General features: G+C 49.8%; 1 protein-coding gene and 1 long non-coding RNA gene across 2 annotated transcripts; both read left to right on the top strand.

The window, feature by feature from the left end:
- The first annotated feature begins 7,126 nt into the window (after nucleotides 1-7,126).
- On the top strand, nucleotides 7,127-12,886 carry LOC132015544 (uncharacterized). The gene is made up of 3 exons (XR_009403720.1): nucleotides 7,127-7,238; nucleotides 9,791-9,952; nucleotides 11,935-12,886. It is a non-coding gene; the product is annotated as an uncharacterized LOC132015544 (long non-coding RNA).
- CCT8L2 (chaperonin containing TCP1 subunit 8 like 2) lies at nucleotides 7,716-9,523 on the top strand. Its single transcript, XM_059396045.1, has one exon. The coding sequence runs from the start codon at nucleotides 7,731-7,733 to the stop codon at nucleotides 9,399-9,401; it is 1,671 nt and encodes a 556-aa protein (XP_059252028.1). The 5' UTR covers nucleotides 7,716-7,730; the 3' UTR covers nucleotides 9,402-9,523.
- Nucleotides 12,887-15,682: the final 2,796 nt, after the last annotated feature.

Genomic DNA, 15,682 nt, shown 5'->3' with positions numbered 1-15,682 from the left:
GGGGGGCGGCGGGCGGGCGGGGGGTCGCGGCCCCGCCGGCCGCCCCTCCCCCGCGCGGGCCGCGTCAGGCCGGGCGGCGGCGGCGAAGTTTTGACAGCTGCTCCAGTTGTTGTTGTGGGTTCCGGGCTGCGCGAGCGCCGGCCCCTCAGCGCCCGCGCCCGCCCTCCCGGGCCGGGGAGGAGGAAGTTTTGCGGGTGTGCGTCTACCGCACACAGACACACACACACGACCGTGGCCGTCGCGCGAGGGCCGCGCCGGGAGTCCCCCGGGCGCCCCGCACCACAGACCTCTCAAACTCGCCGCCGTCTCGCCCACACACGGCCGCCGCGACGCCCCCGCCCCCTCCCCCTCCCCCACTCCTCGGCCCCACCGCCCCCCGCGCGCCGCCGCTGCCACTCACAGGGCTCGCTCCGCGCATGCGCCGCTCGCGGATGCGCCGCCGCCGCTGACCTCACCGCCCCTCCCCCGCCCCCGCTCCCCCCGCCCGCCTCCCCCCCCCCCCCCGCCCCCCGCCCTTCCCTCTCCTTCTCTGACGCGGCCGCCGGGGCTGCGCCTAGACTCCGACTCCGGCTCCGGCTCCGGCTCCGGCTCCGGCTCCGGCTCCGGCGAGCGCCAAGCTGCGGAAGCGGCGATCCGGGATCGGGGTCGAGGGACGGCGCGACGCGCGCCGGGGGAACAGGAGGGCCGCGGCCGCGCTCGGACCGCGCCGGGGCTGCCCGCGAGCCGCCGGCCGCCGAGCCAGCTCAGCCCCCGCCCCGGGCGCCGCCGCGCCGCCCCCCGCGCCCACCCGCCCGGCGGCCCGAGCTCGGAGCCCTCGGGCGCTCCCGCCGCCGTCGCGGACGCCGAGTGCGGCGCGACTTCGCCGCGATCCGATCCCGGGGAGAGTTTGGTGACCAGAACGTCCTTTTCAAACGGGCCCGAAAGGGCTCCTCGAGCTGTCAGACAAACGGCGGTGACAGGTCGGGGAGCGGCGCGCCGAGCGCCGCACGCGCCAGCCAGAGCCCCCGACCGGGGACCGGCGCTGTGTCGGGACGCCCCGGAGGGCGGGGGTCTGAGCCCCGCGGCGCGGAGCCGGCAGCGGGAGAACGGGCGCGGGGAGGGGCGCTTCCCGGGGGGGGGGGGACGGCCGCCCCCGGGGGCCTGGGGGCGCCCTCCTCCGGCGGGGGCGACCCTTCCTGCGTTCCCTCCCACTCGCGACCGCGCTGCGGGCGGACCCGGCGGCACCTGCGGAAGCGCCGGGTCGAGCCGCGCAGTCGGGGCTGCCCTCCAGCCGGCTCGCGGGCGCCCCCGGGCAGGGCCCCTCGCCGTCCCCGCTGCGCCGTGCGCGGCTCCGGCGGCGCGTCCCGGCTCCCCGGCCGCGCTGCTGCCCTCCAGGCCTCCCGAGCGCCCGCGCGTGAACTTTGAATTGGGCTCCTCTCCGGGCAAAGTATGCACGGGGTGATTTCCAGAGCCGGTTCTCGCTGAAGGCAGCTCTTTGAAATGTCTGAAACGAGGACTATAATAAGACAGTCATTGGGATTCCTGCAGGGTTCAGTCCCTGCTGGCTTGGTTCAAGTTTACTAAATTTACAGCAACAGGAATTCTGAGATTGGGGCCAAGCTGACTTGGTGAATGCAAACCATAAATTAAAAGTGTCTATTAGAAATTCAGCACTGATATGCCTAATGGTAAATTATGAAGCAGTGTATGTACAGTGTTCTCATTGTTTTTTTTTTCTGCACATTACACTTTAAAAATCAGATTATTGATCCAAATGTTTATCTGTGTTCATTACTGAGATTAGAGCAGTCCTGTCCGGCTCTGAGTTTCACATGCACAAAATTATATATCAGGGTAATTTATTTCAGTCTATTTCTTCAGCACTGGGGAGAATTTAAGAGTCAGTACGTGCAAACTGCAAGTCACTCCTGCTGGAGAGAAGTTTTAAAAGGAAACAACTAGGGACTGAACAGAAAAGTGGGTAGAATGGAGGAAAAGATAAGAAATAGGTTTGTGCACTAATGCTTCTGGAAAGAAAAGATGGTGAAGGATAGTAAGCCCAGCCTTAAATCTCCATTCCTTTGGCTGTTGTGAGCAGACAAGCAGTTGGGATCTGTTGAAATAGGATAGCAGGCTTGTGAGCCTGAAGTGATCATGGGCAGAGCAAATATTACTCAGGATGAAAAGGAAGGATTCAGGGGCGCCTGGGTGGCTCAGTGGGTTAAAGCCTCTGCCTTAGGCTCAGGTCATGGTCCGAGGGTCCTGGTCCCAGGCTCCTGGGATCAAGCCCCACATCAGGCTCTCTGCTGGACAGGGAGCCTGCTTCCTCCTCTCTCTCTGCCTATCTCCTCTGCCTACTTGTGATCTGTGTCTGTCAAATAAATAAATAAAAATCTTTAAAAAAAAGGGGGGGGGATTCAAAGAATACCTGTTTAACATAAAGGTCCTCCAAAGGTTCTTGCATGTCCAGGATCCAAATTTTGGAGCTCTGAGACCACAATGGCAAAAAGCCAGGAGTCATGCACCTGAGGTTACTCAAAATTATAAGATCAGAAAGCCGTAAGTGTCTAGAAGCATCAAATGCAAAAAAGAAAAAAAAAATTTTGAAACCTACTTTTTCAAAAGTACACACGTAGGCAATTTTAAAACATGGTCGATATGTACCAAAATGTTAACAGCAATCATCTCTGAAGGTCTGGACCACAAGGGACTTTCACTTTCTATATTACATTTTTCTACAGTGTTTGAATCTTTCAGAGCACATGCAGTGTAATAAATACATATTAAATATTTAGAATGTGCTTTGGGGGGGGGGGGGATTATCATCTACACCAAAGAAAAAGCAACGTCTCATGGAACTAAGCAAAATAAGAATCTCAAAGTATCTAGCAAAAAACTGACAAAAATTCACAGTACAGTACCCCTTCTTACTAATTGGAGGCTTATAAATGTCATTGATAGGGCCTTTATTTAGAGTTTGTTTTGCTTTGTTTTAGTGAATATAAAATATCAGTCTCTCCTATAGGTTCAGTATAAATTGTCTCTCTCTCTCTCTCTCTCTCTCCCTTTTTTCCCCCATAAAGTCTTAAGCTCCTCAGCGTTTGTTAGGAACCAAGCTTACAGTTGTAGAGGACCACTAAAAACTTAAATTCTAGATCTTCTGATCTTTATGTTCATATTTTTACTGTTAAATTTACACTTTAAGAAGTTGCAGTCGTAGGCTATCAATTGTTGTCCTTTTTCAATGAAAAAAGGTTTTAAAAATTCCAGGGCAAGTGGCTGACCCAGTCAGTAGAGCATGTAACTCTGGATCTCAGGGTTGAGAGTTTGAGCCCCATGTTATGTGTAGCAATTGCTTAAAAAATAAAAATTCAAAAGAAAGTCAATCATTTAACTTTAGTTCATATTTGGTCCACAGTGTGTTTTTAGCTTTGAAAATTCTTACTGCTTTACATGAGTTATTTCAGTAATGCATACCATGTACCTGCTGGACAGAAAAATTAAAGAAACTGAGAAATAATTAAACAGAACATTCACCTTCAAAAATAATTTGTGTAGGGACACTTGGGTGGCTCAGTGGGTTAAAGCCTCTGCCTTCGGCTCAGGCATGACCTGAGGGATTGAGCTCCTCATCAGGCTCTCTGCTCAGCAGGGAGTCTGCTTCCCTCTCTCTCTGCCTACCTCTCCGCACTTGTGATTTCTGTCTGTCAAATAAAATCTTAAAGAACTAATAATAATTTGTGTATGCGTGTGGGGCAAAGTAGGTGTTGGGCAGCACACTTCATATAGACAGGAATCTTGCCCTCCAGGGGTCTATGCTTTAAGCCTGGCACTACTTAGCAAGATAAACACAAAAAGGGCAAGCAGGCAACTGAAAAATAAACATGGGAAAACATACAAATAGAAAGATTAAATATTTACATCCATTGTGTACAAGACCATAGTTTTAATAGAAACGCATCTGGGCATATGGGGGGAAGGGCAGAGGTGGAGAAGTCAGCAGACAACTACGTCTATTTAGAAGAGGGATATAAAAACATTGTGCCAGCCAGTGTTATAAACTAGAAACCCTACCCTAGCGTCCCCAGCGCCCCCCCCCCAAACTCTTAAGTTCCTCTCCTTTATTGATGATACAAGACTACTACTGCTTTAGTTTCCCAGGGCTACCAGAAGCTGGGGGCTTAAAACAGCAGAAGTTTGCCCATTCACAGTTCTGGTAGCCAGATGTCCCAAATCAAGGTGTTGGAAGGCCTGGTTCCTTGTGGTAGGCTCTAAGGAAGAATCTGGTGTATGCCTCTCAGCTTCTAGTGGACGCCCACGGTCCCTGGTGACCTCGGCTGCAGAGGCATCACTCCCAAGGCCATCTTCCCTCCACATCTCTGTGCCCTCACATGATATTCTCTCTGTAAGTGTCTCTCCACTTCTTGTATGGACACTAGTCCTATTGGAATAAGAATGCACCCTACTACAGTATGACTTCATCTTAATTAACTGCATCTGCAACAATCTTATTTCCAAATAAGGTCACATTCTGAGGTTTGGGGAAGGATGTGAATGTTGGGGGACCACATTCAACGCAATTTAGCTACCAAACAGCCTATCTTGGTGCCTACCCATCTTAGCAGATCAAAATGTATAATTTTTTTTAAGTGTATTTAATGGGTTAACTGCATGCAAAGTTTTCTGGACACAAGATATTCACATTTATTTTACACCTAATCAATTTAACTGTGGGATAAATAAAATTCAAGCAAATTTAACAGTGACAGTGTTCACATAGTAGTAAGTAAAATTGTGATTTAATACTTCCTTGGTCAGTTTGATCTATAGAAAGGTAGGTCAAAAAATTTCGATCCAAAATATACGGTTTGGAGCCCGTTTTCAAGATCAAAGACAAAGAGCAGATCCTCACTTTCCCTGTGCTGTGAGGCAAAATGGACAAAGACACCACAACATAAAAACATGTACCTTTACGATGGAAATGTAACTCAAGGGTCCCATCCATGTCTCTTCACCACGCTAAAGTCTAAATTCCTTGGCATGGCCGCCTAAGCCTGCCACTCCCCAGCCAAAGTGTCCCTCCCCTCGCCCTGCCCCCCTTCCTCCTCACAGGGAGCTCCAGCCTTCAGAACTACTTTTGGTGGACCACACACTTCCCAACTCCCTTCCCGTCTCACGTGGCCAGTCTCTGCTTCTTTAGATGTGACTTCCATCCCTGACCACGGCTCTCCCCATGACAAGGACTCTGTGTCCCCCCCAGGCCCCCATGCTTCCACAACACCCATGCTTTCCCCATCACAGCTCCCAAGGCCTGGAATGTATCGCACCCTAAGCCCTTGTAGACACGGCCACCCTTGTCTGCCTTACTCATCTTTGATCTCTATAATTTAGCAGCAGCTCAATAAATAGTTGTGGAGTAAGTGAAATAAGTGGGAAAACAGGTGAAGTCTAAGAGAAAGAGCTAAGACAATGCCCTACAGGAGTGTCTATTCCCTCCCCATTCATCCACCAGGAGTGTTTACTTTTTGAAAGAAATTGTATCTTTATAACAATGTAAACATGCACTATATTTTTTGTCAGCTGTTACATTTCTATAAAGAAACCCCACTCCTCATTTTTGCCTCTATACCTAACATTTTTTACATGATACTCTTCTCAGGGTTACTAGCTTCCAGAAGCCTGGGTACGGAGGCTCATACCTCTTCCTAAAGGAGTCTCCAAAATCAAAAGATGTCAGAAGAGTTGTCCATGGTCTTCAGACAGCATCACATCTCCTTAGAAACATTTCTTCCCTTCAATATAATGTTGAAGGGGAAATGATAACAGAATAAATTACATATAATGTATCATACAGTCCACTTACAGAAAACTAGAAACCCGCAACAGTCTATGAATGAATATATGTGCAAGGTAATAATGTTCATCAAAATGCCAACAGTTACGATCTCTGAGCTGGAATTCCAAATGACACTGGCTTTCTTTGTATTTTTCTTTTTAACTTTTATAATGAATAGCTATTATTTTTACAAAAGCAATCAAGTTGTTTTTCAAAGAAAAAGTTTTTTTCTCCAAAATTATCTCCATTTTAGCCTTAATTCTATTTCAGTCTCACTGAATTTTTTCTTTTCATTTTTCTTTCTTGCTATCATTAAACAATGATATTAAAACAATGCCCACCATACAATCATGGTTCTGAACTGGTATAATCAACTTCAGAGCTCTTTTTCATTTCTCCCCCTTGGGGACAGTTGCTATTAAACAAAGTAAAAAGGGTTTTCCCAAACAAAAACGAATGGTAATGCTCTGTCTTTCCCCCACTCTTTTTTTTTTTTTTTAAGATTTTGTTTATTTATCTGACAGGGAGAGACATGCGCATACGGAGAGAGAGAGAGAGAGAGAGAGAGAGAACACAAGCAGGGGAAGCAGGAAAGGGAGAAGCAGACTCTCCACTGAGCAGGGAGCCCAATGTGAGGCTCCATCCCAGGACCCTGGGATCATGACCCCAGCTGAAGGCAGGCACTTAACCAAACGAGCCACCCAAGCATGCTCCCCGCCCCCCACTCTTAATAATCTTGGTCCCTTCCAGCTGGAAGGGACCATGCCTACAGAAGTGGTATTCCTGCGGTGCAAATCTCTTCCCCTTCCTGGTGTCCATGTTCCTGTTCTTTTGTAGTCCTCATCCTACTGAACATAGTAGGTGCTCAATAAAGATTTATTACACTAAAAAAGGAGCCATGGTTCTCACACTAGGCTCTATTTGAGGAACGGAGGGAGGAGGGAGCAAGGGGAGGGCTAGGACGGCTACTGGAAGGAAAGAACCGAATTTCTGGGGATTGAGGGTAAGACTTGAGGGGCCTAAATTCATTCCCTGTGGTTTTCTGCCTTTCCCAGCACTGGGAGGCTAGAGACTTGCACTGAGCTACGAACATTTCTATTCATTTTTTCTGTAGGCTGTTGGCATCTTTCTCTCCCTTGTCTTGACCTGCCTTTGCCAGCTCAGTGACATCATTGTCCCTGGAAGGAGGAGCATCACACACCTGCAACCCCAAAGACAAACAGTCCAACAAACACCGGAAAGAACCTGGTGGGCAGCACCAGCACCTGCGGAGAAGGTGGCCAAAGCCTCCAGGGCGGACAGATAACAACCGAGCTGGTAGGACCTGGCCCTTCATGGGGAAGTAAAACAAAACCCCGCTTCCGCACTCAAAAATGACAACCCACGGGGCAGGAGCCACAGCTTCATCAGGAATTTCAAGCAGGTGGGATTTTCACTTGCTTTCCTCCCCACAGTCTCCCAAGTGGAAATGAAACTCGGGCCCGGCGCCCTCGCGTGTCCCTCATCTGCCGTTTGACCTGGCCTGACTCCTGCCTGCGCGCACGCCCCCACCCTGCACTCCAAGCATCCTTCTGTGACCTCACTCTCTGCCCCCTGGTTCCAGGGGCCGTTCTGTGACTTCATCACGGTCCTGTCCGTCTCAGCCCCGGAGCTTCAGAGGCCCCAAAGCCCCGTTCCTTGCAGATCAGTCTGGGGCGTGGTGGAGGGCTGGGCTCTCAGCAGCGCGTCCCTGCACCCGATCCTGGAGCGCCCACTTCTCCAGGGCCCAGCTCGGGGGGCATTCGGCTCCTTTTTCCACTGACCCCCCTCCCCCCAAGAAGCGTCCGTCTGAGACCCGCTGCCCGGGCGCCCCCCTCCCCCGGCTCCTGCAGCGCCTCGGCGGGCGGGCGGGGCGGGCTCCCGCACTCGGCAGGCGATGGCCGGCAGAGCCACCTCGGCGCCACCGCAGTTGCCCGAGCGCCTGGCGGCCGGGCCGCGGCGGCGCGCGAGGAGCCCGGGAGCGCCGGAGAGGCACCTGCTCGGCAGCGTGCCCGCGGCGCAGACCCTGGCCAGGGTCATCCGGCCTTGCTACGGCCCCCACGGGCGGCAGAAGCTCCTGGTCACCGCCGGAGGAAGCACGGTGTTCACGGGCTACGCCGCGGCCATCCTCCGGGCCCTGGAGCTGGAGCACCCGGCCGCGCGGCTCCTGCGCGAAGCGGCCCACGCGCAGGCGGAGGGCCCCGGCGACGGCGCGGCCTTCGTGGTTCTGCTGGCGGAAGCCCTGCTCCGGCAGGCCGAGCACCTGCTGCGCGCCGGCCTGCCCCGCTCCCAGCTGCGCCCGGCCTACGCCGCGGCCACCGCCGAGACCCTGGCCCTGCTGCCCTCCCTGTCCATCCGCTCCCTGGGGCCCTTGGAAGACCCCTTTTGGGCCCTCTATTCAGTGATGAACACCCACGCCGCGCCCCAGATGGACTACTTGGCCAAGCTGGTGGCCCACGCGTGCTGGGCCACCAAGGAGCTGGACGGCAGCTTCCACCGCGAGCGCGTGGGGGTGTGCACCCTGCGAGGGGGGAGGCTGGAGGACTCGTGCCTGCTCCCGGGGCTGGCCTTGAGCGCGAGCCCCTGCGGGCAGGTGACCACGGTGCTGAGCGGCGCCAGGGTGGCCCTCTTTGCCTGCACCTTTGGTCCTGCCAGCCCACAGGCTCCGGCGACGGCCCGTCTCTCTAGCCCCGAGGACCTCACTAAATTCAGGAAAGGAAATGAACAGTTGATAGACGAGCAAGTAGCCCAGCTGGCAAACGCATGTATTAATGTGGCGGTGGTCTGGGGGGACGTCGAGGAGAAGACGCTGGCACAGGCTGACAAGTGCGGCATCATGGTGATTCAGGCCAGCGCCCACAGGGATGTGGTTTACTTGAGCGGGGTGCTGGACACGCCTCTGATGCCCTACCTTCTTCCTCCCCGGCAGCCGGGAAAGTGCCAGAGGGTGTACGAGCAGGAGCTGGGGGCAGGTCTGGCTGTGGTGTTCGAATGGGAATCTTCAGGTACCCCTGCCCTCACCTTGGTCCTCAGGGGGGCCACAGCGGAGGGGCTCAGGAGCACGGCGCGGGCTGTGTACCACGGCATCGACGCCTACTCCCAGCTGTGCCAGGACCCCAGGCTGCTCCCGGGAGCGGGCGCCACCGAGATGGCGCTGGCAAAAATACTCTCAGAAAAGGGAAGCCGACTGGAAGGGCCTACCGGCCTGGCCTTCCTAGCATTTGCCCAGGCCCTGCGGGCTCTTCCGGAGACCCTGGCCGAGAACGCAGGCTTGCTGGTCTCAGAGGTCATGGCGGAGCTGAGCGGCGCCCACCAAGCTGGGAACTTCCTGGTAGGCGTGGGGGCCGAGGGCGTAATCAACGCGGCCGAGGGAGAGGTGTGGGACACCCTAGTAGCCAAAGCCCACGGACTTCGAGCGGTGGCTGATGTGGTTCTCCAGCTCGTGAGTGTAGATGAAATCGTAGTGGCCAAGAGAAGTCCCGCAAATCCGCAGGACTTGAATCCTGTTCCCAAGAAGGCAAGGGAACGGCCGTCTCCCCTGAAAAAGTCAACTCCGCGAAAGGCTTAAGTAGCAACATCCTCAATAAAATGCAGATCGCCAAGGAAGGCACAATCACCCCCAAAAAGAATGTTTGCCGTATTTATTCCCTCCGTGCTTGGTACTATCAGAGTCGGTTTCTTTAGATGAATGCAGCAGAAACGACCACAAGATAAAAACTCTTTTCATTGATTTATTTCCTTTCAGATTCTTGACTTTTCTCAGTTCCTGTTTCTCTGTTCTCTGTCACATTCTGTTCCTCTCTTCCAAGAAGAGCAGGACTCCATTCTATTAAAGATTTTTAAATTGAGTACGTGGGCTTGGGGGATGCAAAAAAAAAAAAAAAAAAAAAGAGAGGAACCTCTTTCTGACTGCTTGAGTTATCCCCACACAATATCCTAATGTGAATTTCTGTCCAGGTGTCATGTTGGCAATCTGAGAACGTCAGTTCCAGCTCACAGGGGCGGCTGCGCACTCCTGTTGTGATCAGCTGAGCGAGGAAGGGAATGTTACTTTACTGCGGAGAAGGAAGTGAGGAGGAGGAGGAGGCCGAAGGGAAACGAGCCGGCAGCAGAAATAAAGTAAAAGAAGTTCTTGGCATGGGTAACAGAATAACACACACCTTAGAAGTGCATTCAGGTGGTTGTGTGGGTGAGGAGAACTGGGGAGCCCCTGGCACCAGGATAACCCCAGTGGGGCTACGATTAGGGGTGGAGGCCCCTGGGCGTTGAAGAGGGAGTTCGAGTGCAGCTGGGAGCAGAACAGCACGTTATTACCCAAGCCTTTTCCACTTTAACCATCCAAGTTATTCTGCCTCCGGGAAAAGAGCAGAGCCTAGGGACAGAACCTAGACGATGGGAAGCTGTAATCTCTTACAATCATTAAAAAAAAAAAATGCTTTAAGTATCTAGCAAGAGAACCAGACTCAAGAAATGAATGTCTTATAGTGGACATATTAGCTTCAACAAAGCAAAACAAATGTGCAAAGATTTCTTTAAAACCTGGAAGCAGTGAAGTCATGAAAAGCGGTTGGTGAACACAAGATGGGAAATGGGAATGTAGAGAATCATATTCACCAGTTCTCAGTTAAGAGATATAAAACATCCTTGGTGTGTCTCGTTTTGTCGCCATCATTATATTTTAGTGAATATAATTAAGTTCTTTCATAGTTCCCCCTGCCTTCAATTTCCGTATTGTTCTCATAGTCTCAAATTCCGTAACAGTGAGGATGCTAGAAATAGTTAAATTTTTAAAGCCGTTCAAACACACTTTATATATACTTCAAACACGCATATGCATTTTATCTAATCATTAAGACAAACATATGAGAAAGGAGCTTATTTAACTTTCAGTTGCAGGAACTTCAGAAAAAAAGTAATTGACCAAAGCCACACAGTACATAGAAGAGGAAAGTCCATTCTCTTATTTGTTGTTTTATCACCCAATCTTACATTCCTCTCTTGGGATGTTTTCAGAGATACCACTCCTATGATTACAAGGAAAGAATGTCTCAAAAGGCCTTTTGAAAATTCACAATGTGTTTTTTAAATCAGACAAAAAGCCTTGTTTATTTTATATAAAAGATGGCCCTTGCTCACAGAGAACATTTTAATTATATATCCAAGACATATGTAATCCAAACAATGTAAGATCATGTATTTTAAAAGTCCTAAGTTTGATATACAGGGGATTTTTCGATAATTTATTTGGAGAGACATCATATTATAGCAATAACGTCTCCTTTGCTCCTGGACAGACATACAGAGACACACACACACCATTTGCATACATGTAAATACAAGTTAAAATGGTCAAGGATAGTCTTAAAAGGGAGAAGGAAAGGGACAGCAGACACAAATTTAACTGGCATATGCTAAGAACTTTGAAGGTAAAAACACCAAGCCCAAACTTGTACCTTGAGGAGACAGAATTCAGGCAGCTAATGCCATGTGGCGGGAAGGGCCCGGAGCTCTGGCTGCTCAGGCCCCTGAACTGCCTTGGTGTTCATCCATCCCAAGACCGGCGGGTCAGCTCTTCAAATTCTGTGAACTGCTGTGTATCCTTCCAATGAGTGAGCCAGACTTGCTTTCTCCTTGCTTTCCCCTTCTTGGAGCTGAAAAACCATTAGCAGTTCTGGAAGGGAAGGGAAGGTCCGTCATAGGACAGGAAAGGTGACCACAAGGGCAGCTGGTAGACCAGGCTTAGGGAAGAGAGCAGAGTGGGGAGTTCACTATTAGCTCAAAGTGCTTGGGTATGGAGCCCCTCTCAGCTTCAGTTGAGGATGCATACTTCTCTCCCACCTGCCTCGAGCTCTTGCTACCCAACGTGTGATCCCTGAACCAGGAATGGATCACCAATGTGGAAGTCCAGCCCTAGCTCCCCACCCAGACTTACTATGTTTGAATTTACACCATAGCTTGAGCCCCAAGGGATGGGGTGCATATTAAAGTTTGGGAAGCACTGATTTAAGCAATTACCCCGTTTAGCTTGATTATGCTTTGAGTATCCTCTTAATATCTTAATATCGCAATATCCTATCCTCTTAATATCTGTTCTGTTTAAGGGTTAAAATATATGACTTGGCAAGTTGTTTCTTTTCTCCTGCTGACTCTGGAGAAGTATACCAGCATTGGACCTCAGTTTTACTGGATCCTAGTCCTGCTTCCAAGGTTACAAGATCAAGGGTCTCAAGTTTTCCAAAGGCCAACAGAGTTGGCTACTATTTGGCCTTCTCAACACCAGAAGCCGCTGCATTTCGGAAGCAGCACCTCCTGCAGCACATTCTTTATGGAACTCGCCACTGGGGGACTTGCCTGTTCTCCCATTCCCAATCCCTTCCAGTTCAGCAACATTTGCTTCATGAGACTCTGAGTTGACCTGGCAAACGGAGAGCAAAGAAACAACATCCAGAGAAAACAGAAAAGGAAAACAAGAACTTCTGAGTCCTGGGGAATGAGGGACACGGGTGCCTGGCTTGGGAAGTGGAGGCTAGGCCGCTGAGTCCTGAGAAATGTTCATTCACTTGGGCAACTCAAGGGCACAAACCAAGACTGGACCCTACAAAAATACTGCAGTCCTAACGAATAAAAGAAAAACAAAAAAAGCCACTGATTCCAAATTGCAAGAAGATCTAGATGACAGGGAAGTGTCAAAAGTTTGTTTTACGTCCTTGTCTGTCTGAACCTCTCCCCAAGAGTTCCTTCTGAAGACAGCCCCTTATGGAAGGAGCTTTACCTTCTTGGCCTGCGAGTCTGAGGTCGCTTTAGTGCAGAAGCTGAGAGAGAGAGAGAGAGAGGTAAGATTAAAGAGAAAAAATCCCAAAACATCAAAATGGGGACATGTGAATGGGAAGAAAATTTATTTGGCAGAAAAATTTATTTGACAGAGAGAGATCACAAATGTTTTCATATCCAGACTGTCATTAATCTTTTTAAACATCTTAAAACCTGCATATTCTTTTTTTTTTTAAGATTTTATTTATTTACTTGAGAGAGAGACAGTGAGAGAGAACATGAGCGAGGAGAAGGTCAGAGAGAGAAGCAGACTCCCCATGGAGCTGGGAGCCTGATGCGGGACTCGATCCCGGGACTCCAGGATCATGACCTGAGCCGAAGGCAGTCGTCCAACCAACTGAGCCACCCAGGCGTCCCAAAACCTGCATATTCTGATTCCTGTGCCCAGACTTCAGAACCCCAGCTTTGTGGAGCCCCTACTCTGGGAGCTTACTCTCTTGGGAGACAACCTAGCTCAGGACAAGTTTTCCCCTCCAGAAAAGATGAGATCTTCCAGCCAATTTCAGTCTTCCCTGCGTAGGTGCAAAATATTAGATGGTTCACATTTCATCCCCACATCTTTAAAAATATTTTATTATTTATTTACTTGAGAGAGAGAGAGAGAGAATATGAGCAAGGGTGAGGAGGAGAGGGAGAAAATCTCAAGTAGACTCCACGCTGAGCATGGAGCCCAATGCAGGGCTTGACTTCACAACCAGGAGATCATGACCTGAGCTGAAACTGAGTCAGGTGCTCAAACGACTGAATCACCCAGGTGCCTCTCATTCCTGCATTTGTTTTGATTAAAAACCTATTTTAATTTTATTAATTAAAATTAATTATTTTAATTAATCAATTAATCAATAATTTTGATTTTAATTATATTAATAATTTAATTATAGAAAGGAAATGCTGCAAATGGCAGCATTTCCTTTTTTATGAGTGAATAACATCCCATTCTCTGTATTGATATTGATATTGATAACTATATGTATTATTACATTTTCTTTATCTGTTCATCCATCAATGGCCTTAAGTTGTTTTCCTATCTTGGCTATTGTAAATAATGTTACAGTGAACATGAGGGTACAGATAGCTTTTTTTTTTTTTTTAAGATTTTATTATTTATTTGACAGACAAGATCACAAGTAGGCAGAGAGACAGGCAGAGAGAGAGGAAGGGAAGCAGGCTCCCTGCGGAGCCTGGCTTGATCCCAGGACCCTGGAATCATGACCTGAGCCGAAGGCAGAGGCTTTAACCCACTGAGCAACCCAGGCACCCCAACAGATAGCTTTTTGAGGTAGTGATTTCATTTTCTTTGCATAAAGACCCAGAAGCTGAATTGCTGGATCAGATGATAGTTCCTTTTTTTTTTTTTTTTTTTAGGAACCTCCACAATGTTTTCTATAGTGATGGCACCAATATGCATTCCCACCAACAATGCACAAGGGTTCTCTTCTCCACAAACTCGCCAACACTTGTAATTGTCTTTTTGATCACAGGCATTCTTACTGGTGTGAGGTGGTATCTCACTGTGGTTTGATCTGCATTTCCCTGAAGATGAGTGATGTGGAGCATTTTTTCATGTGTCTGTTGGCCATATGGATGTCTTCTTCAGAGAAATGTCTACTCAGACTTGCTTATTTTTTAATCTGATTTTTCAGGGACTATTGAGTTGTAGATGTTCCTTATTGAGATTTAAAGTCTTTGATGCCTGAGTGGCTCAGTGGATTAAGCATCTGCCTTCAGCTCAGGTCCTGATCCTGGGGTCTTGGGATCGAGTCCCATACTGGGCTCCTGGCTCAGTGGGGCATCTTCTCCTCCGTCTCCCTTTACCCCTGGCTCCATTCATTTTGTTTCTCTCTGTCAAATAAGTAAAATCTTTCAAAATAAAATAAATAAATTTAAAGTCTTGATTCAGATGTGCTGCATCACAGCATAAAGTTACCATCCACAGAGATTAGTATGCTAAAGCTACTGTCGCAATGATTTTTGCGTACAATTTTTATTTTGCCCTATGCTATGATAGGGACTATGTAGATTCTTTCCTTTTTGAGAGAGCAAGTGAGCAGGAGGGTGAGGGAGAGAATCTGAAGCAGACACCACACTGAGTGCAAGCCCAACCAAGAACTTGATCGGAAGACCCAAGGTCCAGACATCCTGAAGATCCAGGGATCGGACCTGAGCTGAGCCAAGCACCCCACACTTAACCAACTGAACCACCCAGGTGCCCCAGCACTGTGCAGGAGAGAATACCATTAACCATTTAAAATTTGGAAATATAATGTAAAAAATATTCAGAGAAAACATGCCCACTTTCCTTTTCCATAGTTTACTTCATTTTCCATTGTATTACAGATTCATAAGGTAGAATTGCTTCCCCCTTCATTTTCTGTTTTTTTTTTTTTTTCTCTAGGTCTTCATTTCAGGCACTTCTCACCATTTCTTTATTTCTGTGTCTGTGGTTTCTACTTTTTCCATCAAGTTCTCTTGGTCTTTGAGTATTTAACCCTCTTTGCCTTTTATCCTATGGCTGCTGTTTGTTGTTTGTTTTTTCAGAGGAAATCAGGGCAGTTTGACTTACAGGGGTCACCTACAAGACCCCTGCACGGGTGAGCGGGCGGCCGGGCCCCCCAGACCTCCGCTCCTCCTGCAGCTTCTTGCACAAGCCCTTGCTCATCTCCTTAAACGCTCGGTGGGTGACTGTGCACAGGGTCAGCCCCTCAGGCTCCGCTGACAGGCCACAGAAGCGCGAGGGTGAGGGTTGCTTGTGCGTGCGGGGCGGCTTACGGGCCTGACACCCTGTGGCCCAGGGGCCCTTTCCCTCTAGAAGGGGACGCGGAGCTGTTGGCCGCCACCATCAACCCTCCCTGCGGGTCTCCCGCGCACACGCGCAGTTCCTCTCAGAGCAGAAGGAAACGCCGGAAGTGGCCTGCCGCCATCTTGGGCCGTGGCCCGCCGCCATCTTGGGCCGTGGCCCGCCGCCATCTTGGGCCGTGGCCCGCCGCCATCTTGGGCCGTGGCCCGCCGCCATCTTGG

This window comes from Mustela nigripes, chromosome 4 (assembly GCF_022355385.1).
Source record: "Mustela nigripes isolate SB6536 chromosome 4, MUSNIG.SB6536, whole genome shotgun sequence".
NCBI lineage: Eukaryota > Metazoa > Chordata > Mammalia > Carnivora > Mustelidae > Mustela > Mustela nigripes.
Note: the sequence above shows the minus strand (reverse complement) of the source record. Positions and strands in the feature narration are given on the sequence as shown.

Excerpts from the sequence above, each read along its gene's own strand:
- CCT8L2 (XM_059396045.1), top strand. The coding sequence starts at position 7,731 with ATGGCCGGCAGAGCCACCTCGGCGCCACCGCAGTTGCCCGAGCGCCTG.